We start from the raw sequence: 27,150 nt of genomic DNA on the forward strand, positions 1-27,150 counted from the left end.
ACAACAAGTTAAATAATCAAACTCAATGCCAAGCCACTGCAACTAAAGCTAATACAATTTTGGGATGTATTAAAAGGGAAATAAAAACTGGAGATGCTAGCATAATATTGCCCCCGTTTAACTCTCTAGTAAGGCCACATCTGGAATATGGAATTCAGTTCTGGGCACCACATTACAGGAAAGATATTGCAGTTTTAGAGCAGATGCAGAGACAAGCAACAAAATTGATACGTGGGATGAAAGGTCTCACCAAGAAAGGTTGGATAAGCTGGGTTTATTTAGTCTAGAGAAAAGACACCTTAGAGGGGATCTAATTAACATGTATAAATACATCAGCTCCTTAGAGGAGATCTAATTAACATGTATAAATACATCAGAGGGCAATATAAAAGCTTGGCGGATGAGCTATTTGTGGATGAGCTATTTGTCCCTAGGCCTTCTCAAAGGACTGCGCATGGAGGAAAAACGTTTTAGCCATTTATTTAGGAAACGGTTCTTTACAGTAAGAGTGATTAAGATGTGGAATGCATTGACACAGGAAGTAGTTATGGCAAATTCTATACCTGCATTTAAAGGGGGCTTAGATGCTTTCCTTGGATTGAAAGACATCCATGGCTACATTTACTAGGTAATGCCCAGTGATGTTGATCCAGGGATTTTATCTGATTGCCATCTGGAGTCGGGAAGGAATTTTTTCCCTATTGGGGCTAATTGGACCATGCCTTATAAGGGTTTTTCACCTTCCTCTGGATCAATAGGGACGTGTGAAGGAGCGGGCTGGTGTTGTACTTTGTTCTCTGGTTTAACTCGATGGATGTATGTCTTTTTTCAACCCAAATAACTATGTAACTATGTTTAATAAGCCAGCGCTTATTCAGTAGGAGACCCTGGGCAAGACTCCCTAACACTGCAACTGCCTACAGAGCGCGTCCTAGTGGCTGCAGCTCTGGCGCTTTGAGTCCGCAATATAAATGTTCTGTGTCTGTAATGAAGAGCTATTAAACCTAGCAGGTCAAATAACTTCAACCACAAGCAGCAGATGAAACGTCATGGTTCATCCAACCAAGCACCGTTAAGGCTCTATGGTATCCAGAGCCTTCTTAAAGGACACCTGAGGCCGGCTTTACACTGCAGTTTGGCTGCAGCGGTACGGCCCGCACACCGCCATAAACAGGCCTTCAGGAATTACCGCGTTAGTATCCCTTTCTAGAATTTAGCCAACAGGAAGCAACGTTCAATTCCTGTTGGGAAATTAATGACGTGCACGGAAGCACATTTCTAAAATATGCTTCTGCGCATGCGGAACGCTGCGGCGGGTTTTACAAAGAGACACACGTTACCATAGACTTACATGACTTCTGGTCTGATGCAGATCACCGCAGGAGACGTGCACGGAAGCATATTTCTAAAATATGCTTCTGCGCATGCGGAACACTGCAGCGGGTTTTATAAAGAGACGCACGTTACCATAGACTTACATGACTCCTGGTCTAATGCAGATCACCGCAGAAGTCACACGGTAACGTTGGTATGCACTCACGTTAGATATGGAACTTCCGGCGCAGTGTACTGCAACATGGGGGTCGTGAACCCCTCATAGACTTTCATTGCCTGGAGGTGTGGTGCGGTAAATTTACCACACTGCAATGCTCCAGTGTGAAAGGGCCCTCAAGTGAAAGTCATATGGTGGCTGCCATATTTATTTCCTTTAAACAATACCAGTTGCCTGGAATCCTGTTGATCTCTTTGGCTGTAGTAGTGTCTGAATCACATACCTGAACCAAGCATGCTCTAAATCCAGTCAGACTTCATTCAGAAATATCTGACTTGCATGCTTGTTCAGGGTCTATGGCTAAACATTATAGATGCAGAGGATCAGCAGCACAGCTAGGCAATCTGTATTGTTCAAAAGGAAATAAATATGTCAGCCTCCATATCCCTCTTACTTCAGTTGTCCTATATCAAATCTGAAGTGAGTTTCCTCGATTCAGGTTCCCTTTAAAGAGAACCCGAGGTGTGTTTAAAGAATGTTATCTGCATACAGAGGCTGGATCTGCCTATACAGCCCAGCCTCTGTTGCTATCCCAAACCCCACTAAGGTCCCCCTGCACTCTGCAATCCCTCATAAATCACAGCCGTGCTGTGAGGCTGTGTTTACATCTGTAGTGTCAGTCTCAGCTGCTCCCCCGCCTCCTGCATAGCTCCGGTCCCTGCCCCTGTCCCTTCCCTCCAATCAGCAGGGAGGGAAAGGATGCAGGCGGGGACTGGAGTTCTGCAGGAGGCGGGGAGAGCAGCAGACTGACACTATAGAGATAAACACAGCCAGCTCTGACAAGCTGTTTGTCAGCAGCGTGGCTGAGATTTATGAGGGATTGCAGAGTGCAGGGGGACCTTAGGGGGGTTTGGGATAGCAACAGAGGCTGGGCTGTATAGGCAGATCCAGCCTCTGTATGCAGATAATATTCTTCAAACCCACCTCGGGTTCTCTTTAAAATTTGCTTCAGAATTACTTTAAAGTGTACCTGAGACAAAATTAAAGCGAAAATTATGAGATAAGGATATGGGTGGGTATGGCCTGACTGAACACAAACAAAGCTAGGTATTTCAAAAGAATCAAATCAAATTAAGTCTTTATTAATCCAACCATACAATGGTAAAATGTCATAAAACATGCACCCCGGACACGCAAAACATTACCCCTCCCTCCTCCCGTATCCCGAACCTCCCACAGTCTATATTCCCCACTGCCTGATGTTGTACACCAATGAAAAGTAGCTCATATATTATGTCAAATCCAGTTTGTAACAGATGATATTTCACCAACTTGATGGACAATGGAGCAAAGTGGATAATTATGCACGTTGCGTTACACAGTAACGCTGCACGTTCGGGCAAACTGCAGCGCACTGTGCATTCTGAGCGGCTTAAGCCGCGTTAGACTGTTTGCACATGCTCAGTGGGGGGGGCGCGAGAGGAGGCGGGGAGATGCCGCTACAATAGCCGCGCACATGGCTACTTAATATGCACTGCACTGGCGGCTGCAGATTGGCCGGCGGGACCACGTGATGCGGAGTGTCTCACTCCGCATCACGAGGTCCCGCTGGCCAATCAGAGCCACTCTGGTAGACCTTATACGGATAGAGCCGCCTAACGCGGCTCACTCTAACGTCCTCTCCCGCACCACCATACGTTGCGTTAGGTGCACATTATGCGACCTTAACGTAGCACCTAACGCAACTTTGCTTGTTTTGGGAAGAAATTCTGTCCCGCAGCCTTACTGTTACACCGTTACATTACAGTTAGCTCCGCCCATGTGATGTCATGACCACACCCATTTTTCTTTCGTAGCCTCACTTATTCACTCCCCCCCCCCCCCCCCGGCGGGTTGGTCACTGTAATTAACCTCCTTGGCGGTTATCCCGAGCTAGGGTGGGGGCGGAAAACCGCAGCTAAGAGTAAGTAATCCCGGCCTCTGCTCGGGGTAGCCGGCGGAGGCTGTATGCAGAGCAATGCATGCAGCGGGAGCATTTCTACATACCTCCGGGGATCCCGACGTCAGCTGGTATTTCTTCTTCCTCTCCTCCGGGGCTCTGCTTCCTGCTGGTGAGATCGCTGGCTGTCGTCATGACGACAGCCGGCAATTTCACTTTAGAGTTGCAGCACCACCCGAGGATGGAGGTCTAACTGCAGTGCTGGAGCCAGGGAGGTGAGTGATTATGGTAACTGCTGCAGATCTCCCTGGCAGCATGATTTTTTCCAGGTTTTAGGGTCTGAAAGGGTGCAAAAAAATTGCTCCTAAAATCCAGAAAGAATCATAACGCCAAGGGGGTTAATAGAATGTGAGCAAGATACCACTTTAAATAGATTTAATTGGGCATGTTTGTTTCAGCAATCAGCACACTTTTGAATAAAAATGGCATTGGCGTTACAGGTGTTCCCTCCCCCTGTACTGTAAACTCAAGCAGTGTTGCCAACTCATCCCTTTAATTACTGACACATGAATTATACAGGTTTTGTGGCTAGGTAGATGCAGTTAAGGCACTGATTATGTGCAAATAGCCCCAGAACCTGCATAACTTAGATGTGTCAGTACTTAAAGGGATGAGTTGGCAACACTGAACTCAAGAGCACTAAAGGTGTTCTTGCCGGGCTCATGGCTAGCAATTCCTTGGAACGATTCAGCTTCATCCATCCAGAGAGAAAGCAATCACAGCCTCCGCTTCATCTCCTGGACAGAAGCAGAAGCCTGAAGTTGCTGGTCCTGCAGCCCAGGAAGGGAAGGAGGAGGCTAGCTGTACAGCTGGAAGGAGGATGGGTAAGAGGTGGTTCTTGTATAAGAGGAAGTACAGAAAAGGCTTGCTAGAGGCTGGCATGTGTCTGGGAAGAGGCAGGTTAGGAGAGAGGAAGTGACTGTGCTTGGCTTGCACACAGGCTGGTAGGGAGGAGGAATGTGAAAGGTTGGCTTCTCCCTGTCGGTTTATGCCAGTGTGGCTTGAGGCTGCCAGGGACGTACTATTCGAGGAGGAAACCTCAGCACACAAAGGATCCACCACAGGAGCCGAGAGATGGCTTCTATGGCGGCTGCAGTAGCCGCAGCTCGGACTGCCGTGTCCTGTAACGTAAACCGACCTCTAGACGAAAAAGAGAGAAATCGTTTTGCATATTTCTCTTCTCTGAACTCCATGGCCAAAAAGATCATGCAGGATAAAGAACGGATCCGTCAGCGCTACGGCGCCCAGTGGGAGAAAATGCCGCCCAAAGAGCAGGATGAAGCGATAGACAAGAGTCTGGTGGAGCCAGAGCTGCAGAAGAGATATGTTCTGCATAGAGAAGCCACGGACGCCCAGCCTACTCCTTGCTGCTACCCGGCGCTGAAGGTTCAGAGTGGCCAGAAGGTGGTGCACTTCGGGGAGGAGGTAGGTGCCCTGCCACTGCCTGCAATGTACCAACTGATGTGCAAGGGGCATTTCCACTACTATCCTATCATTTGTTTTCATACAATATACAGTATACGCTTTATAGTAATCTTTAATAGTAAACCTTTGGTTATAGTAAACTAAAAATCCAGGTCCTGGCCAGGCACCGTTATTTGTAAATGGCAGTAACATAGTAAACCCTGATATAATAGAACTGTTATAGTAAACCTGTTTCTGGCTCCTGCCTTATTCTGTATCCGGTGCTCCAACACTTTATCCTACACGTCGAAATAACCTACATCCCATAGACTTTTACTAACCCTAACCCTCCTGCTATACGTTTGATAGTGGATGTAGGCAAATTCGACGTGTAGGTTATCACGTCGGAACACCGGCTGCAGTGGAAAGTGGTGGGCACATGTGAGCTGTGGTAGGTTGGTTGGCAGGCTGGCAGCCACTTGTAGCATGCTCATTATCCCAAAAGTACCAGCCAGTGAAACCTATGCTTTCTGTGTAAGCTGCTCCTGATTACTGAGGGAATTTCCTGTCATCTGTGACTTGCTTGTGCATGACTGCAACGCTACACTCCGTATCATCTAGGTTGCACAGAAATGTGGTCAGAGGAGCACACTATGGGTACTGTGCTTCTTGTGTAAAAAAACAAACAAACCAAAAACTGTTGCCTGATTATTGCATGTGAATCCGTGCATATTGAGCACTGTCATTTTGATCTAAACATTCTGTGCTTGCTTGGTGAAGCACTGGAAAGAAAAATGACTCACAATTATTGACTGATTTACTATAGTATACTTTATGTGCTTCAGCATAGCTCCCCACTGTCCCTCTTTTGGATGGACAGTCCCTCTTTGGGAACCCAATCCCCTGTCCTTCTTTCTTCCTCATTTGTCCCTCTTTCAGCCTTGAAAATGTGTTCATTTGACTCTAAACTTTATTTCCATCCTTTATATTGACATATTTCTTATTTTCAAATGTTAATGCGAAGGGAAATGAATCAGGATAGAATGGACCAGTGTTGTATAAAAATGTAAACCCTATTTCTTCTGAAAACTTTTTATTGTATGCTTGACTAAGTGTGTGCTGGGGGCTTGATTAAAGCGTGTGATTGGGGCATGGCTTAAGTGTCCCTCTTTCTTATCTCAAAAAGTTGGGAGGTGTGGCTTGAGTATGGCAATTTCTGATCTAGTAAACTCCTTTGCTTGCAACAGCCTCTGACCCATCTCGCCAAGCGATCCTCCTGGCAGATCTCTTCGGGCAAGTGACAGCCGAGAGCATTATTCTCTCCACTTACCCCATCCGCCATGTGACGTTGTCACACATGCTGCTTCGACCCCCGCATAGGAACAGAACATTTTGTTAGCCTGCAGTCTAACGATGTGTCTGTCTAGCCTCGGATTAGCCACGCCGCCTGATTGATCAGACACCAATCCCCAAAGGCTGACATACCCAGTTTGTGTACAAGGCCGACCACTTTGAAGAACCCAGTCCCTCTGCCCCCCACCCCACATGCTGTACACATCTGTACTGACTGGCCCAGCAATGTCGCCTAAATGCAACAAAAGTCAGCAGTGTGTATGGACCTTTTTAGGTTCTGATTAAGGGCTGCATGATTTTCTTTTTTTAAACTGAAATCATGATCCGGAGCAAGACTATTTTTAAATTGTCAAAGCTAAAGGTGCTGCGGTTTTCCCGTGCCGCCGCTGGTACCTGCTATGTTCCTGACCCACTCCTCCAGTGCATCCTGATCCCCCTCGCTGCACCGCTGCATGGTGAGCCGCTGTGAAGTGGTGGCGAGTGTTACCTAGTAACGTGATGTCACTTCCTGTTACAGGCTCCGTCTTTACTGGCTGAACACTCGTTGCCTCTTCACAGCAGCGAGGGGGATCGGGACTTTCTGGAAGCAGGGCAGGTACCAGCGACAGGAAGGGGGAACTAGAGGAGATCGGCTTATATACACTAAAGAGGGGGGGGGGGGTCTGACCATATGCACTAAAGGGGGGGGGGGTAATGTGCCTATATACACTAAGGGGGAGGGATCTGCCTACATACACTAAAGGGGGGACCTGACTATATACACTAAAGGGGATCTGGATTGCTAACCTGTACGGCGGCACCTATACTGGCTAACCTGTACGACGGCACCTATACTGGCTAACCTGTGCTGGGGCACCTATAGCTGGCTAAACTTTACTGGGGGCACTCATAATCTCCATTGGTGTGCTGATCCATTGTTGTGTATCGAAAATCTTGAATCAAATCAAAATTGCAATTTCTGGCAGGAATCGTGCAATTCATTCTTTTCCTAAAATCAATCAGGCCTAGTTCTGATGCAGATTGTGAGGTCAAAGATCACTTTTTGTTTGTTCTTTGTGGACATTTTGCTGCAAACAGTTGTAAAAGTTGGTAGCTATCCGCAATAACAGTTGTACAACCCTGAACCATATTCTTATCAAGCTGTGAGATAAGCCTTGCAAAATAATCTTGTTCATGGATGTTTGTTACTGCTTAAAATATTCCTGTGACCAGTTTAATTAAGTTAAAACTGGTGACTGAGCTCTTTTTTAAAGGACCTCTGTCGCGAAAATCTTAAAATTTAAAATACATGTCAGTGTTCTCCCCAGGGCTAATTAGGCACGCGGGCCGCCCGGCTGTTTTGAAACCCCATCCGCCTGTTTTGAAACCCCGCCAGCGCCAAGTATTTATCCTCTCTGCTGAGCGCCGATCCTCGAGAAAATGGCGGCTGTGCAGCCTCGAGCCGGGGACACTTTTCGCCGAAGTTTCCTCACAGTGAAGTAAGCCTCTCTCCCAGCCTCTAGCAGCGATGAACTGGGCGAGATGAGTCGGTGCCCTCCACCAATCAACACGCGACCACCCCGCCCACCGGACAATAGGAGGCTGCCTTGCCGTGGACCCGCCCCTCAGTGGTTGGCATGTGCGCCGCTGGCTGGCAGAGATGGATAGTGGGATATCAGCAGGGAGAATCAGCAGGGACAAGTGCCGCGACCTGCGCCCTGTCTGACAGCAAGGAGCGAGTGCTGCAGCTGGGGGACGCGCTCAGGGAGCATCCGAGGATCGGATTTTCACACCACACGATGTAAGGAGCAACCTACTGCTATGCTATCTGAGAGGGAGAGGGCACCTACCCACCCACCCTACAGACCTACCCACCCTTCCATCCACCAATCTGACCTACTTACCCACCCACTCCACTAGCCACCAGCTTGACCTACTTACCCCCCCCCCACTAGCCTGACCTACTTACCCACCCACCCCACTAGCCACCAGCCTGACCTACTTTGCCCACCCCTCTAGCCTGACCTATTTACCCACCCACCCCACTATCCACCAGCCTGACCTACTTACCCACCCCACTATCCACCAGCCTGACCTACTTACCCACCCCACTAGCCACCAGCCTGACCTACTTACCCATCTCACTAGCCACCAGCCTTGACCTACTTACCCTTCCACCCACCCCACTAGCCACCAGCCTGACCTACTTTGCCACCCATCCACCCCACTAGCCACCAGCCAGATGTACTTACCCACCCACCTACCCCACTAGCCACCAACCTGACCTACCTACCTACCTACCTACCTACCACACCACTAGCCAGCAGCCTGACCTACCTAACACACTAATCCACCTCACTAGCCACAAGCCTGACCTACCTACCCACCCCACCAGCCTGACCTTTTTGAAATTTTGATCAATGGTTTCTGCATTGGACATCTGGGGTAATGGAAATGCTGCCTTATTATGTGTTTTTTGGTGGGGGGAAACTAGTGTTTTAATTTTTAAAACCTTTATGGACAATTTGCCTAACTCTGTTTTGGGGGGAAAAAAGGGCCCCTTTGAGTTACACTGTTACAATACAGTTGGCTACGCCAATGTCATGGCCACACCCATTTTCCAGCACGTCATGGCCACGCCCAGTTTACACCACCCGGCTAGTTTTTCATGCCACCCGGCTGGAAAAAAATTCTGGGGAGAACACTGCATGTAAACATATACAAATAAGTACATTTCTTATAGAGTAAAATGAGCCATAAATTTATTTTATGTTGCTGTCACTGACGATAAGTAGAATAAATCTGACATTACTGACAGATTTTGGTCTAGCCCATCTTCTCATGGGGGGGTTCTCAGGGTTTTCTTTATGTTTGAAAGCACTTAGTGAATAGCAGTTGCTCCGTCCAACTGCAAAATAAGTGTATAGTGAGCAGGGAGGCTGGCCAGCATCTTTGTTTAAATCTTTTTCAGTGGATGATAGCATCATAGGAGAAAAGTAATGTATGGTTCATTTTACTCTGGAAGAAATGTACTTCTTATTTGTATGTGTCTTAAATTTTAAGATTTTCGCAGCAGTTCCTCTTTCAGTTAAAAGGACCGTTTTTCAATGCGTTGTCTTTCACCATGAAGACCAAGTCTAGGCAAGGGGGATGTTTTTATTTGCAGTGCAGACTTCATTTTTAATGCGGCTTTCTAAACCTCAGCTGTGACAAATCTTTGTGGAGCTGCAAACCAAAGAGAAATAATGACATTTTGACACTTTCCAGCACTAAAACTTTACCAACAGCCCTTTCTCGGTGAATATTTACTTCTCAGGAAAAGGACTGAAATCCACAAGCTGTTAAAGAGAACCCGAGGCGGGTATTTGAAATCTTAAGAGACCACAGAGGCATGTCCTGTGCATAATGACATGCCTCGGTCTCGCTGTTGCTGACTCTAGTGCCCCCGGCCCCCATTCTCCAGGGCCCACCGGTAAAAAGCGCCCGGCTAGCGACAGTCTCCTTGTTGCTAGCCGGCTATTTACCTTCTTTATGTCATTCAATGCTTGCTCTCCTGCCGCTGCCCGCCTCCTGTGAGGAAGATAAGCCGCGACCCAGGAAGTACCTCCCAGGTCACGTCTTAGCTTCCGATTGGAGGAAGCTCACAGGAGGCGGGCAGCAGCGGGGACAGTTGTGGGAGCGCACATTAAATGACAGAAGGTAAATAGACGGCTAGTGACATGGAGACTGTTGCTAGCCAGGCACTTTTTACAGGGGGGCATAGGAGACCCCTGAGGGGACTAGAGGCGGCAATAGCGAGACCCAGAGGCATGTCATTATGCACAGGACATACCTCTGTGGTCTCTTAAGATTTCAAATACCTGCCTCGGGTTCTCTTTAATAAGATAATTTGCATAGATAACTAGTTTTTTAAGAGCTTGTACACATGCCCAACTAATGTCGCTCCTGATCCCCTTGGGCCACATTGCTGGGCCGGGCTGCACACACGCATGTCAGCTGTGTAGCTAACGACACGCTGTTTTTGCTAAGTGGGGGGATGACGAGCGACAAATGCGTGACATCACGCGGGGAGTGGTGCGAACAATGGGATCAGCGGAAGGATCAGTGTTAATAGGGTTGAGCAGATCAGTCTGACAGATCGCTCACAGGTTGGGCGTACACACACGTGATTGTCAGCTGAGGGGTTCATTATTGGCCCCCAGGCATGTGTTTGAGGCTTAAAACATGCTGTACTGCAAAACAAAAAAGGACTTCAGACATTTTTCTTAGTAGGACTAGTACTATATGTATCTATGGTTATCCTGTCACCTCACTTATAGGACTACTATCGTAAATATCATAAAGTTTAAAGTACATGTAAGCATAAACAAACAAATAAGAAATCCATTTCTCCCCGGGTAAAATGAGCCATAAATTACTTTTCTCATATGTGGCTGTGACTTACAGTAGGTAGTAGAAATCTGACAGAATCAACAGTTTTTGGACCAGCTCATCTACTCATGGGGGTTCTCAATGTTTTTTTTTTTTTTCATTTTCAAAAGCTCTTGGTGAATGGCATTTGCTCAGTGCAACTGCCACAATAGTGTGCAGCTATCTGGGAGGCTGAGGAATTTATATTTGTATAAATCCTTTTCAAGAAGTGTCTTTATAAAGAATAAAGGCCATGCTGAGAATATTACATGAGGACTCTATTCTGTCAGACTTCTACTATCTACTGTGACAGCACCATAGGAGAAGTAATTTATGGCTCATTTTACTCTGGAAGAAATACTTATTTGTATGTGTTTACATGTATTTTCAATTTGACACGATAGTGGTCCTTTAAGGTGTACTTTAAACGTCATACACATGCTAGATGGCTTTTAGCTGAGAATGGTGTGCGTGTGTGTGTGTGTGTGTAGTGTATAGGGTCCCCAGTGCATCAACGAGAGATCTGGCTTGCTGAATCTTCTCCTCTGAGTGCAGACCAAGGTTGCTGATCTCTTCCTTCTGTTTCACATCAATAGGAAAACATGTGTGAGCAGCAATAGAGATGACCTGAATATACTATCTGCATTGTGGCCTAGTGCACACCAGAACGGTTCGGCAGCGTTTTGCGATCCGCTTGCGGCTGCAGATACGCTTCGGTAATGTATTTCAATGGGCTGGTGCACACCAGAGCGGGAGGCGTTTTGCAGAAACGCATACTCCCGGGGTGAGGCATTTTTTGGATTGCGGATGCGTTTCTGCCTCAATGTTAAGTATAGAAAAAAGGCAAACCGCTCTGAAAAACGCCTGTTCAGAGCGGTTTTGCCGGCGTTTTTGTTACAGAAGCTGTTCAGTAACAGCTTTACTGTAACAATATATGAAATCTACTACAACAAAACCGCAAAACGCTAGCTGAAACGCTACAGAAAAAGAAGAAAAAGTGTTTCAAAATCTGCTAGCATTTTGCGGATCTGCTAGCGGTTTTTGGTGTGCACCAGGCCTGTGTTTATCACTCATTACGGGCACACCATACAGCCACCTTAAGTACATCTCAACCCCTCTCCCAAATTACTTTTCACACTCTCTTGTTCAGTCTGTCTCAAGATGCGTACACACATTGGATTTTTCCAAACAACCAGTAGTTTGGACGTCTGTATGACTTGTTTGTTTGGACGTCAAATCGTGCGTGTGATAAGACTGGTTTTGACGGAACTGCTTGGAGGATCGGTCAAATCCAGTCTTATCAGCTGAATGACCGTTTGTACACACGCCCGATTTGTCTTCCAAACGACCGGTCATGCAGACGTCCAAACGACAGGTCATTTGGAAAAATCCGACGTCTGTATGTACCTTTAGTTTCATTAGATAGACAGATATGGAAGATATAGCAATGTTAAAGTGTAACTGTCAGGCAGAAAATCCTAAATCAATTCTCTATTTGTATCTATCAAATAGGTAAGAAGAAGAAGAAGATGCTAACCAGGCAATTAAAAAGTTCATAATCACTCTTAGTTTTCTTTTCCGATATAATTTAATTCCCCATATCCCCTTGCTCTAATTTCGTAATCTGCCGCACAAAGAAAGTGGCAGTGCATGTGTTTTTTTTTTTTTTTCTTCTCCTTCTTTACTTTTCTTCCCCTTCTCCTCAGACACAGCTAATTCAGCCTTATTGGCTGAAGCTTCTAGCCCTTCCACACCTGCTCCTCTCTGATTGGCCGCCCCTGTTCTCCACTATGCCCGTGTTATGTCAGATTGTGCTGACCTAACAAAGGTCAGCTCCTGAGGCTGCTAGGGTGCAAGGAGGGGGGCTGGAACCTGTCCTCCGTCTTTGGCCCCCCTCCTGTAGTGTTTCTTTGTCCGCACTCTCTTAGCATCCCCCCCGTATACCGTCTCCTCCCCGCAGCATTACAGAGCGCAGCGGGGAGGAATATAGGTAGGACACACATGTCCTCATGGTTCCAGGCGATGGAAGTTCCTGTCTATACTAGGTTTGCTGCGGTATACCAGTATGATGGTATACCACAGTTTGATTGTGCATGGTAATCATAGAGGCGCCTAACGTTGTCGGGACCTTCTGCTGTTATATGCTCCATTACTCTTAATTGCCTGAGGAAGCAGGAGATTACCTGCGAAACGCATTGCAACCTTTTGTGAAGTATGCCAATAAATTATTTTTCATTAATTGACAGTTGCTAGTGTCTGCTTATAGGAGGTAAGTCCACCACTACCTCTCAAGCATTTTTAAAAGTTTAAAAGTTTGCTTTTATTCTTCTGGCGCCTCTGTTCTTGTTCCTGAGTCTATATCCCCCCCTGGTGGAGGGGGAACCCCCCTATTTTCCTATCTACAGAGAGACAATCTCCCCACCTGCTTACACAGCAGTTGCCTTGGAGGTAACCCTGGTTTGTGAGTATATAATTTTTGTACTCTTCATATTATCCACATTCCAGTACATACTACACTATATTGGGCTCTCGGTGTCATTTCTTTACATGCACAATCCCGTTTTACTGGTTTTCGGTGGGCAGAGATGTGACGTAGCGGCGGGGATGCAACATAGCGGCGGGTGCATAAACAACGGCGGGGATATATAAAAATTCTCGTTGGTGCGTCCTGCAAGCTGTACTGGCTTCTTCCTCCTTCCTGTTCTTGCGTCCCATTTCCCTGAAACAGTGCCCTCGGGCGCTGTTACAAGGAGATGAACGCAAGGACAGGAATCAGAATGAAGCCAGTACATCGTGCAGGACCCGCCTGCAAATGAGTATTTGTACCCCCACCCCTGGATCTCTACTGCGGGCACCTATCCTGCCTACGCCTATCCCTGGCTACCTATGCTGCAGGCACCTATCTTGGCTACACCTATCCCTGGCTACCTATGATGCGGCCACCTACTACTGACTACACCTATCCCTGGCTACCGATACTGCGGCCACCTACTACTAGCTACACCTGTTCCCAGGCTACCTATGCTGCAGCCAACTACTGCTGGCTACACTTATCCCTGGCTATCTATGCTGCGGCCACCTACTACTGGCTACACCTATCCCTGGCTACGTATGCTGCGGCCACCTACTACTGACTACACCTATCCCTGGCTACCGATACTGCGGCCACCTACTACTAGCTACACCTGTTCCCAGGCTACCTATGCTGCAGCCAACTACTGCTGGCTACACTTATCCCTGGCTATCTATGCTGCGGCCACCTACTACTGGCTACACCTATCCCTGGCTACGTATGCTGCGGCCACCTACTACTGACTACACCTATCCCTGGCTACCTATGCTGTGGCCACCTATTACTGGCTACACCTATCCCTGGCTACGTATGCTGCGGCCACCTACTACTGACTACACCTATCCCTGGCTACCTATGCTGTGGCCACCGATTACTGGCTACACCTATCTCTAATGCTACCAGGACTTTTGCAGGAGCAGGGTGAGCCTTTTTACAGTTTTACCCGGCGCCCCATATCTCCCGACGGCTTAATCATATGTATGCCGAGGGAGTGGGGCACCCCACACTGGGGTGGGGCCACATTATTTAATGTAAGGAGGGGGTCTGGTTCAAATAATTGTATAAAACCTTATACCATAATACCATGGTATTTTTTTAGACCGTTGCCAACCCTAGTCTATACTCTGACTACTGCCAGCGGTAGTGCAGAGTATAGACGGGAACTCCATTGCCTGAAAACATTAGGAGGTGAGTCTGTGTGCGGTGCACTGCCTTTATTCATCCCTGCTGTGTTCTGTAATAATGCAGGGGGTGGGAGTTAATGCGGGGGAGTAAGGGCGGAAATTACATTAGGCTTGACTTCAGCCTGTGGTAGCCAAGATGGCCCCTGCCAGGAACAATATTCTTTATTTACTATATATAATTTACTGAAATAAAAATGTGGACAGTGCAATACATAAGTATGTAGAGCAAGTAGTTATTTTTATAGGTGTGTGTGTGTGTGTGTGTGTGTGTGCTTTTTTTTTTTTTTTTTTTTTTTTCTCCCTCCCTGATTTAGTATGGCTAACAGCTCAGAAATCAGGAAGATGTACAGCAGTTCTTGGGCTTGATTCACAAAAGCGTGCTAACAGTTAGCACGCTGGTGAAAAGCCCCTTATCACGCCTAAACTCAGTTTAGGCGTGATAACTATAGCACCAACTGGGTTAGCACCGCATTATACAGCTGATCAAAAGTTTTGCGCTAGCAAAGATATATATATATATATATATATATATATATATATATATATATATATATATATATATATATATATATATATATATATATATATATATATATATATATATATATATATATATATATATATATATATATATATATATATATATATAATTAATTATAGCAGACCAAAAGTTTGGACACACCTTCTCATTCAAAGAGTTTTCTTTATTTTCATGACTATGAACATTGTAGATTCACACTGAAGGCATCCAAACTATGAATTAACACATGTGGAAGTATAGTACATAACCAAAAAGTGTAACAACTGAAAATAGGTCCTATTCTAGGTTCTTCAAAGTAGCCACCTTTTGCTTTGACTACTGCTTTGCACACTCTTGGCATTCTCTTGATGAGCTTCAAGAGGTAGTCACCTGAAATGGTCTTCCAACAGTCTTGAAGAAGTTCCCAGAGATGCTTAGCACTTGTTGGCCCTTTTGCCTTCACTCTGTGGTCCAGCTCACCCCAAACCATCTCGATTGGGTTCAGGTCTGGTGACTGTGGAGGCCAGGTCATCTGGCGCAACACCCCATCACTCTCCTTCCTGGTCAAATAGCCCTTACACAGCCTGGAGGTGTGTTTGGGGTCAATGTACTGTTGAAAAAGAAATGATGGTCCAACTAAGCGCAAACCGGATGGAATAGCATGCCGCTGCTAGATGCTATGGTAGCCATGCTGGTTCAGTATGCCTTCAATTTTGAATAAATCCCCAACAGTGTCACCAGCAAAGCACCCCCACACCATCACACCTTCTCCTCCATGCTTCACGGTGGGAACTAGGCACATAGAGACCATCCGTTCACCTTTTCTGTGTCGCACAAAGACACGGTGGTTGGAACTGAAAATCTCAAATTTGGGCTCCTCAGACCATAGTACAGATTTCCACTGGTCTAATGTCCATTCCTTGTGTTCTTTAGCCCAAACAAGTCTCTTCTGCTTGTTGCCTGTCCTTAGCAGTGGTTTCCTAGCAGATATTCTGCCATGAAGGCCTGATTCACACAGTCTCCCCTAACAGTTGTTCTAGAGATGTGTCTGCTGCTAGAACTCTGTGTGGCATTGACCTGGTCTCTGTTCTGAGCTGCTGTTAACCTGCGATTTTTGACGCTGGTGACTCATATGAACTTATCCTCCACAGCAGAGGTGACTCTTGGTCTTCCTTTCCTGGGGCGGTCCGCATGTGAGCCAGTTTCTTTGTAGCGTTTGATGGTTTTTGAGATGGCACTTGGGGACACTTTCAAAGTTTCCCAATTTTTCGGACTGACTGACCTTAATTTCTTAAAGTAATGATGATGAACTCGTTTTTTCTGTACTTGGCTGCTTTTTTCTTGCCATAATACAAATTCTAACAGTCTAGTCAGTAGGACTATCAGCTGTGTATCCACCTGACTTCTCCACAACGCAACTGATGGTCCCAACCCCATTTATAAGGCGAGAAATCCCACTTATTAAACCTGGCAGGGCACACCTGTGAAGTGAAAACCATTTCAGGTGACTACCTCTTGAAGCTCATCAAGAGAATGCCAAGAGGAGTAATCAAAGCAAAATTGCCTACTTTGAAGAACCTAGAATATGACCTATTTTCAGTTGTTTCACACTTCTTGGTTATGTACTATACTTCCTCATGTGTTAATTCATAGTTTGGATGCCTTCAGTGTGAATCTACAATGTTCATAGTCATAAAAATAAAGAAAACTCTTTGAATGAGAAGGTGTGACCAAACTTTTGGTCTTACTGTGTGTGTGTGTGTGTGTGTGTGTGTATATATATATATATATATATATATATATATATATATATATATATATATATATATATATATATATATATATATATATATATATATATATATATATATATATATATATATATATATATATATATATATATATATATATATATATATATATATACACACACACATCACTTCCTGGTTAGCGGCCATGTTTTTTGTTTGTAAACCCTGCCTAAAACTGGCGATTAAAAGCCAGGATTGCAACGGCAAAGAGGGATCCAGGAGATCACAGTGACTCGATTGATATGTTTTGTTTTGTTTTTTTATTGTACAGATTCTCTTTAATCACCCAATGTTGCGAAAAATTTTAAAATTTGTGTTTACACATACTTTTGAGATGTACATTTCGCCCAGCGTAAAATGCACTATAAATGACTTATCTTATTCCTGTCGCTTGCAGCAGGCAGTACAAAATTTGACATTACAGGTTTTGGACTAGCCCATCTCCTCATTGGAAATTCTTAGAATCCACTTTATTTTTTACTAAAGCTCTCACTGGAATGGATCAGTACTAAGGTGCTGGCCATCCTGCCTATTTATATGCACACTATTTTGGTAGTTGCACTGAACTGCCATTCGGTAAGTGTTTTTGAAAACAAAACCTGTCCGATTTATTTTACTGTCTCCTGTAAGTGAAAGCAACATAGGAGACACATCATTTATAGGGCATTTTACTCTGGGGGGAAATGTACTTCTTATAAACCTGTACTTTTAAATTTTACAATTTTATGTGATAGCGGTCCATCAAAGAGGAACCATAATTACATAATGTAGAATGCAATGGATTAAATCAGGATACCTACTTTTATATTAAATATATCTTAGATTATAATCCTAACATTGGCTTATGTTTCAGCCATACCTATACTACCTTCTCTTTTCCTTCCCTTTTGATCTTCATCAGTAACTGACTTCTCCAGGAAGTTCCATCTAGTGTTACATAATCAACAGTCTTGGAATCTGGCATAAATACAAATGGGAATATGTTAGATTAGGGCACACATTATACAGTAATTGAGTTTAATCAGTATTTCAATATGAGTGTTCTATATGAGCATACTATTTCATGTGGTGTTTTTTTTTGTTTTGTTTTTTCTCCCCAGGATATAACTTGGCAGGATGAACATTCAGCACCATTTTCATGGGAAACTCGAGTACGTTTTATGTTGTTTAAGTGTAAGGTGTTGGATTTAGTATATTCCGATAGTTACAGTAACATGCAACCACAGTAACTGTATGTATCGTTCTCTCTCTCTCTCTCTTTCTCTGTCTGTTTGATTAATCTTAAAGGACAACTGACCTGATGCAAAACCTGTAAATAAAGATATGTACGTATATACATAATACTGATCCCCTGCAGACTCCATCTGGCACCTAATGACATACAGCAAACACTTAGTCAAAAGGACAGGCCCTATAGGTACATAATATAGCAAGTGTATTACTTGCACATAAATAAAATCATGCATAAGCGAAAGAGGAGGCACATAGTTAAGTAGCTCCACAGCAAGGTGCTAAATAGTTTAGTGAGGACCAATCTCTATATGGAGGTCTTTGCTTATCCCCCACACACTTTAAAGTCGTATGAAGGTGTGGTGTAGCTATTCCACACTATGGTCACTATAAGCCCTTACTGTACTGGACAGGGTGTACCAAGACATGCACCTACAATGGCTAAATAGCCCAGACTCAGCTGTCGACAGGTGCAGTACATCTTATTCAGTATAAACCTACAGGAGGTATACCAGAGGAGTGTATAATGCTATTTACAAAAGTGCTGCAATATGAGACTCTAACATGTTTAACCCTACGGCTTTTTCAAAGCGTGCTATAATTATTTACAAAGTGCACCCCCCCACCACCACCAACAGTATTTCCCCCAGCAAATAGCCCCAGTCAGAGCTGCAACGCCGTCTCTGGCATGTGATTAAATACTTAGAGGGTAAGTAGGTACTGTCTATACTAGGTCATTATACCTGTTCCAGGGTGCGCATCATGGATGGTCAGTGAAGGGCAGGGCGACCAGACGCCACGCTCCCGGTATTCACAAACAGCGGCATATTGTGAGTGGCGCGATGTCCGCGTCACTTTCGGTAAGCACGTGACGTCACTTCCTGTTTTTCCGGCGTTGGTATGGTAACAATTCGCCGAGTATTCACCAGCTCGCTCGTGTTTCTATGAGTTGGCATAGTAACTGGAGCCATCTTGAATGTTTTGTATATAAATAAATGGATAAATAAAGTCATCCGCATGCGCTAAGATAAATTGGAACATATGGTGACCATACAGATGTATCCGTATATTGTGCTAATGTCTAGAATCTAGAAATAGGATATATATATAACGTGTAATCATGAATCCTATATTAAAAGGACACGTGAGAACCAATCATTCATCCAGAAATGTGTGCATACACATACATGTGGACCAATATACATCCGTAAAACTCATTGTACACTGTTATATGCAATATTGTGCGTTGGTTATGCAACGTGTCCATACATTATGATCTACACATTAGATTGATTATTCGGTCGGTATCCAGATCAGGATAAGGGCCATATCACAGAAAGCACGCCAAATTAAAGTCTTCATTCAGACCATTGGGGGCAATTGTATCAAGACGAAAAATCCTTTGTGATTCAATCTGTGTTAGTTTTTTTTGTCTAGATTTCCCCCTCTCAGATGTTTTTTCCATTCCTGGATGCCCGAAAATGACAAATCAAACCTTGACTGCGGGTGTATCTGATTCGTATGTCTGGAGATAGGAGTGTCATTTTTATGTTTAATATCCCCAATGTGTTCTAACAATCGTTCTTCTTTCAGTGATCTCATGGTTTTCCCCACGTACCAGAGATTACATTTGCATGTGGCAGCATATACTACTGCTCTTGTGTTGCTATTGTGACAGCAATCCGGCTCCTCCCCTATAACTTCTGGCAGCCGCTATCCCCTAGCTACCTTCTATCTCCCCTTGCACCCCGTTCGTCACCGCGGCCAAGAACTTGGAGGAACAGGCATGCTGCAGACATTGCTTCTGCCAGCACCCGCTCTGGTGGCATGAATCCCTGCTCCTTGCACTTCCTGCAGTGATGAATGGTAATGTGGAAGATACAGGTTGGGTAGGGATACCAGCTGCTGCCTGTCAGTGGTGAGAGGAGAGGGCGGGGAGGAACTGGAGCCGCAGGACTATGGATGAATAGTGAGAGGAGGGAGACTGGGTGGATCCGGACAGGGCATCTAACTCATTTCTGACATTGGCCGCTGCAACACGGCCAATTCGCATTCTTACCGGCCAGAAGCCAAAGTGGCCAGACTTCGGGTTCTGGCGGTAACATTAAATTGCGCTTTTATCCTGGCAAACTCAAATGTTTCAGGGCTGCAGCCAATTAGGGTGCGCCACGGGCGGCCAGGACCATTAGGGAGCCTTGCCCAAAGACTTCTTATGGTTTTACCTGAAAAAAAAAAAGTTTGACCCAGGCACTGTAAGTTTACACTATTGTGTAAACACAACAGTTTATATAAACTAAACAGAATTAAAACTTAATGGAATACTGTACTGCTTAACCAGTGCAGATGATGGAACATATTGAACACTAACACAAGTAATGTATAGCTCTCCACAATCTCTCTCCCCGGTACATATCCTCACTAATTTCTAGATACAAACCCAATTGCAATCTCAGATCTGCACACGCTCTTCTGTTGTCCTCCTCTAGAATCACCTCCTCACATTCACGCTTACAAGATTTTGCACAAGCTTCACCCCTTCTCTGGAATCCCCTCCCACAACACATCCGTCACTCGCCAACCTTTGTTACTTTTAAACGGTCTCTAAAAACTAATTTGTTCCGACAAGCATATGCGCTACCTTAACCACTTATGGACCGCCCCCAGCCGATAGGCGGCGGCAAATACCGGGCCCAAACGACCGCAGTATGCCCATCGGCGGGGGCGGCTGCGGGCGTGGTTATGCGGCGATTGCGTCATTTGTGACGCGATCAGCCGCCGGCGACTGGCTCCGCCCCCCCTCGCGCTGTAACCCGCCGGCCGTTCGGAAGCGCCGGCGGGTTACTAGCACCCGGATCGCCGCATGTACTTCGTATAATAAGCTTTGTAATGTATATAAAGCCTATTATACTGGCTGCCTCCTGCCCTGGTGGTCCCAGTGTCCGAGGGACCACCAGGGCAGGCTGCAGCCACCCTAGTCTGCACCAAGCACACTGATCCTGCCCCTCCCTTCCCTCTGATCGCCCACAGCACCCCTCAGACCCCCCCCCCCCCCTGCCCACCCCCTAGACCCCTGTTTGCACCCAATCACCCCCCTAATCACCCATCAATCACTCCCTGTCACAATCTGTCAACACTATTTTTTTTTAATCCCTAAACTGCCCCCTGCTCCATCCTGATCACCCCCCCCCACCCCTCAGATTCTCCCCAGACACTCCCCCCCCCCCCCCCCCCCGTGTACTGTATGCATCTATCCCCCCTTATCACCTGCCAATCACCTGTCAATCACCCCCTGTCACTGCCACCCATCAATCAGCCCCTAACCTGCCCCTTGCGGGCAATCTGATCACCCACCCACACCAATAGATCGCCCGCAGATCCGAAGTCAGATCACCTCCCAAGTTCAGTGTTTACATCTGTTCTCTACCCTAAACACTCACTAATTATCCATCAATCACCCCCTATCACCACCTGTCACTGTTACCCATCAGAATAGACCATAATCTGCCCCTTGCGGGCACCCAATCACCCGCCCCACACGCTCAGATTGCCCTCAGACCCCCTCTTATCAATTCGCCAGTGCAATATTTACATCTGTTCTTCCCTGTAATAACCCACTGATCACCTGTCAATCACCCATCAATCACCCCCTGTCACTGCCACCCATCAATCACCCCCTGTCACTGCCATCCATCAATCAGCCCCTAACCTGCCCCTTGCGGGCAATCTGATCACTCACCCACCCACACCATCAGATTGCCCCAGACATACCCTCAGATCACCTCCAAAGTGCATTGTTTACATCTGTTCTGCCATCTAATCACCCACTGATCACCCATCAATCAGCCCCTGTCACTGATACCCATCAGATTACACCCTAATCTGCCCCTAGGGCACCCAATCACCCGCCCACACCCTCAGAACGCCCTTAGACCCCAGTCCTGATCACCTCACCAGTGCATTGCTTGCATCTATTTCCCCCCTCTAATCACACCTTGAGACACCCATCAATCACCTCCTGTCACCCCCTAGCACACCTACCCATCAGATCAGGCCCTAATTTGCCCTGTGTGGGCTCTTGATCACTCGGTCAAACCCTCAGACCCCCTTCCGATCACCTCCCCAGTGCATTGATTGCATCTATTTTCCCCTCTAACCACCCCCTGAGACACCCATCAATCACCTCCTGTCACCCCCCCCTAGCACTCCTATCCATCAGATCAGGCCCAATACAACCTGTCATCTAAGAGGCCACCCTGCTTATGACCGGTTCCACAAAATTTGCCCCCTCATAGACCACCTGTCATCAAAATTTACAGATGCTTATACCCCTGAACAGTCATTTTGAGAAATTTGGTTTCCCAACTACTCACGGTTTTGGTCCCGTAAAATGCCAGGGCAGTATAGGAACCCCACAAGTGACCCCATTTTAGAAAAAAGACACCCCAAGGTATTCTGTTAGGTGTATGACGAGTTCATAGAAGATTTTATTTTTTGTCAACAGTTAGCGGAAATTGACTTTTATTGTTTTTTTTCACAAAGTGTCATTTTTCACTAACTTGTGACAAAAAATAAAATCTTCTATGAACTCACCATACACCTAACGGAATACCTTGGGGTGTCTTCTTTCTAAAATAGGGTCACTTGTGGGGTTCCTATACTGCCCTGGCATTTTAGGGGCCCTAAACCGTGAGGAGTAGTCTAGAAAACAAATGCCTCAAAATGACCTGTGAATAGGACGTTGGGCCCCTTAGCGCACCTAGGTTGCAAAAAAGTGTCACACATGTGGTATTGCCGTACTCAGAAGAAGTAGTATAATGTGTTTTGGGGTGTATTTTTATACATACCCATGCTGGGTGGGAGAAATCTCTCTGTAAATGGACCATTGTGTGTAAAAAAAAAAAAATCAAACCATTGTCATTTACAGAGATATTTCTCCCACCCAGCATCTGTATGTGTAAAAATACACCACAAAACACATTATACTACTTCTCCTGAGTACGGCGGTACCACATGTGTGGCATTTTTTTGCACCCTAAGTGCGCTAAGGGGCCCAAAGTCCAATGAGTACCTTTAGTATTTCACAAGTCATGTTGCGACATTTGGTTTCAAGACTACTCCTCACGGTTTAGGGCCCCTAAAATGCCAGGGCAGTATAGGAACCCCACAAATGACCCCATTTTAGAAAGAAGACACCCCAAGGTATTCCGTTAGGAGTATGGTGAGTTCATAGAAGATTTTATTTTCCTGAGTACGGCAATACCACATATGTGGCACTTTTTTGCAGCCTAACTGCGCTAAGGGGCCCAAAGTCCAATGAGCATCTTTAGGCTTTACAGGGGTGCTTACAATTAGGCACCCCCCAAAATGCCAGGACAGTGAAAACACCCCACAAATGACCCCATTTTGGAAAGTAGACACTTCAAGGTATTCAGAGAGGAGCATAGTGAGTCCGTGGCAGATTTCTTTTTTTTTTTTTTTGTCGCAAGTTAGAAGAAATGGAAACTTTTTTTTTTTTTTTTTTTTTGTCACAAAGTGTCATTTTCCGCTAACTTGTGGCAAAAAATAAAATCTTCTATGAACTCCCCATGCCTCTCACTGAATACTTTGGGATGTCTTCTTTCCAAAATGGGGTCATTTGGGGGGTATTTATACTATCCTGGAATTTTAGCACCTCATGAAACATGACAGGGGGTCAGAAAGTCAGAGATGCTTCAAAATGGGAAAATTCACTTTTGGCACCATAGTTTGTAAACGCTATAACTTTTACCCAATCCAATAAATATACACTGAATGGTGTTTTTTTTTTTTTTTTTTAATCAAAGACATGTAGCAGAATAACTTTCGCGCTCAAATGTATAGGAAATTTTACTTTATTTGAAAAAATGTCAGCACAGAAAGTTAAAGTCATTTTTTTTTGACAAAATTCATGTCTTTTTTGATAAATATAATAAAAACTAAAACTTGCAGCAGAAATCAAATAGCACCAAAAGAAAGCTGTATTAGTGACAAGGAGGTAAAATTCATTTAGGTGGTAGGTTGTATGACCGAGCAATAAACCGTGAAAGCTGCAGTGGTCTGAATGGAAAAAAAGGCTCTGGTCCTTAACCTCCCTGGCGGTTTATTTATTTTGCCAGGGAGGCTGAAATGGGGTTTTTTTTAAATTAAAAAAAAAATATTTCATGCAGCCAACTGAAAGTTGGCTGCATGAAAGCCCACTAGAGGGCGCTCCGGAAGCGTACTTTCGATCGCCTCCGGCAATCGAAAGTAACAAGATCGGCCGCAATGAGCGGCCTATCTTGTTTCGCTTTCCTCGTCGCCATGGCGACGAGCGGAGTGACGTCATGGACGTCAGTCGACGTCCTGACGTCAGAGCCGCCCGATCCAGCCCCTAGCGCCGGCCGGAACTGTTTGTTCCGGCTGCGCTGGGCTCAGGCGGCTGGGGGGACCCTCTTTCGCCGCTGCACGCGGCGGATCGCCGCGGAGCGGCGGCGATCGGGCAGCACACGTGGCTGGCAAAGTGCCGGCTGCGTGTGCTGCTTTTTTCAGAATGCAAATCGGCCCAGCAGGGCCTGAGCGGCGACCTCCGGCGGCATACCCCGAGCTCAGCTCGGGATTACCGCCAAGGAGGTTAAGGGGCAAAAAAACTGTGGTCCTCAAGTGGTTAAGCCAATTCCCTTTGTCCTAAGATCAAATTGCACTCCTACTAGCTATCCTAAAACACACTGCCTTTATATATTTTATCGTATACTACCCCTCCTCTTGTCCCCCCCCCCCCCCCCCATTCCCTTTAGATTGTAAGCTTGCAAGGGCAGGGCTCTCTCCCCCTTTTGTGTCTTGGAAATCATTATACATTTTATTCATCATGTTGTTTTTATCACTGTCATTACCACTTCTGTATTTTGTATTCTGTATGCTGTATCATTTTTTTTGTATTTTGTCACTAATTATGTATCTTGTATATTAGTGTACACCATTGTCTGTATTATGTCCCATGTTTATTTCTTTGTACAGCGCCACGGAATATGTTGGCGCTTTATAAATCAATAATAATAATAATGTATAAGTAACATATACATGGAATAGACAAAAACAGAATTCTAAAAATTACATCATATTGGCTAACAGTCATTGCTTCTGGAAGTGGCCTTAATGGGATAAACTGTGTGCACTTAGCAGATCAATTGCATCAATTATGAGTTTTGTGACATGGCTATTGATCATGCCGAGAAACCCTGCAAGGCTGACAACACAGACTGCCTTTATTTGCAGAACGAAATGTGAAGGATTCAAATCCTTGAAAAGCTGGCATAGTAGTCCTTGTCACCTACAATTATAGTGAATCATCATTTCTCAATATCAATGAATCCACCCACTGTCCAAAAAGCTCTCTTGATTTGTTTACTATTTCAGTGTTACAAAGTGCATTAGTGCAGGTTAAAGCAGTAGCATCAGCCATAATATGCCAGGGAAAAAAACACATATATAAGTAGATAACTACTTGATCTACTTACATAACACATGCATTATACTGTCCACGTTTTGATTTCAGTGAATGTTATATAGTAAATTACGAGAATTCTATTCCTGGTGGGGGCCATGTCTTTTGCCCACAGTTAAGGCTAACTCGTGATGTCATTTCTGCCCTTTACTTTTTTTCTTGTCTCCTCCAATCGCTGAGTCTCCTCAGCCTTGCTTGTAAACACAAGTGAGTAGGGGATTAGGTTTCAGATAAGAAGCTGGCAGGGAAATAAAGGGAAGAGGAGGAATAGAATATAGATACAAATAACCCCCAGCATGCAATTCTTTGGCACGACTACTAAAGGGCCAATGTTCCTCAAGTATGTGATAACTCTAAATCATAACAGCAGAAAAAGTTTTTTGAAAGTTTTGAATGCAGGCTTAGCATCTTTATCACTTAATACACTCAGACCAGTTGATGTTGAAATTTGATTTTTATGGTGACGATACCGCTTTAAGGGTGTTCAACCGGTGATGGGTGCAGACTAGCATGTGACCAAGCCTCTCCCAGTAAAAAAACTGATGTAGTGCTGCTCTGTCTTCCCCTTGCACCCACCAATGTTGTACTCTACTAGACTGCACAGATGCAATTTGTTACAATGGAATAGTGGACAAATAAACAGAGCTGGACTCCATCTCAATTGATATTGATTGAACTGCTTTTAATCCAAGAGCACGTCCCTTGAAGGCCGCAGTGCTGACTTCAGCAGTTTACTCTTACGCAGTGGAATCTTCTTCTTCCCCATGCACCAAGTTTTGCTTGTCTTTTGCCCCTTCATCATTTCTTTCTTCAACCAGCTACTGTCATGCATGCTCAGACACATAGGCCTGGTGCACACCAAAAACCGCTAGCAGATCCGCAAAATGCTAGCAGATTTTGAAACGCTTTTTCTTCTATTTCTGTAGCGTTTCAGCTAGCGTTTTGCGGTTTTGTGAAGCGTTTTTGGTGTAGTAGATTTCATGTATTGTTACAGTAAAGCTGTTACTGAACAGCTACTGTAACAAAAAACGCCTGGCAAACCGCTCTGAAGTGCAGTTTTTCAGAGCGGTTTGCGTTTCTCCTATTCTTAACATTGAGGCAGAAACGCATCCGCAATCCAAAATCTGCAGCAGCCCGGGAGTATGCGTTTCTGCAAAACGCCTCCCGCTCTGGTGTGCACCAGCCCATTGAAATACATTACCCTAGCGGATCCGCACCCGCAAGCGGATCGCAAACCGCAGCAGAACCGCTCTGGTGTGCACTAGGCCTTAGACTGTATGGCAGGGATGACTTCTAAGAGCCTATTCACACTACACAACATATGCACAAATGCGATTTTATGCATAGATCCCCAACGCACACCATGCGTGTTGTGATGCGTTATTGCGTGGACGTCGGCAGCCGCAACACAGTAAAACCTGCGGCCAAAACACAATATAAAGTCGTTCTCTTTCTACCATGCAGAATGCACACTTAGGGGTTAATGCACAAAACATTGGCAATACTGCCATGCACACACAGTGCATGACAATATTATGTACATGTAGTCCCTGGTTAATGAATGAGATGGGGACTGCAGGTTCGTTCTTAAAGGGATACTGTAGAGGTTCGGGGGAAAATGAGTTGAAGTTACCCGGGGCTTCTAATGGTCCCCCGCAGACGTCCTGTGCCCGCGCAGCCACTCACCGATGCTCCGGA

The 27,150-nt window shown here is 45.4% G+C and overlaps 1 protein-coding gene across 1 annotated transcript in view; it reads left to right on the top strand.

Annotated features, from left to right (window-relative positions):
* Window positions 1-4,375: 4,375 nt before the first annotated feature.
* Window positions 4,376-27,150, top strand: part of C4H1orf198 (chromosome 4 C1orf198 homolog) — a 48,655-nt gene continuing 25,880 nt past the window's right edge. The window contains exons 1-2 of the mRNA XM_068231952.1: window positions 4,376-4,916; window positions 17,825-17,875. Of these exons, the coding sequence (XP_068088053.1) occupies window positions 4,566-4,916; window positions 17,825-17,875 (402 nt within the window). The 5' untranslated portion in view covers window positions 4,376-4,565. The remainder of the gene's footprint in view (window positions 4,917-17,824; window positions 17,876-27,150) is intronic.

This window comes from Hyperolius riggenbachi, chromosome 4 (genome assembly GCF_040937935.1).
Source record: "Hyperolius riggenbachi isolate aHypRig1 chromosome 4, aHypRig1.pri, whole genome shotgun sequence".
Classification (NCBI taxonomy): domain Eukaryota; kingdom Metazoa; phylum Chordata; class Amphibia; order Anura; family Hyperoliidae; genus Hyperolius; species Hyperolius riggenbachi.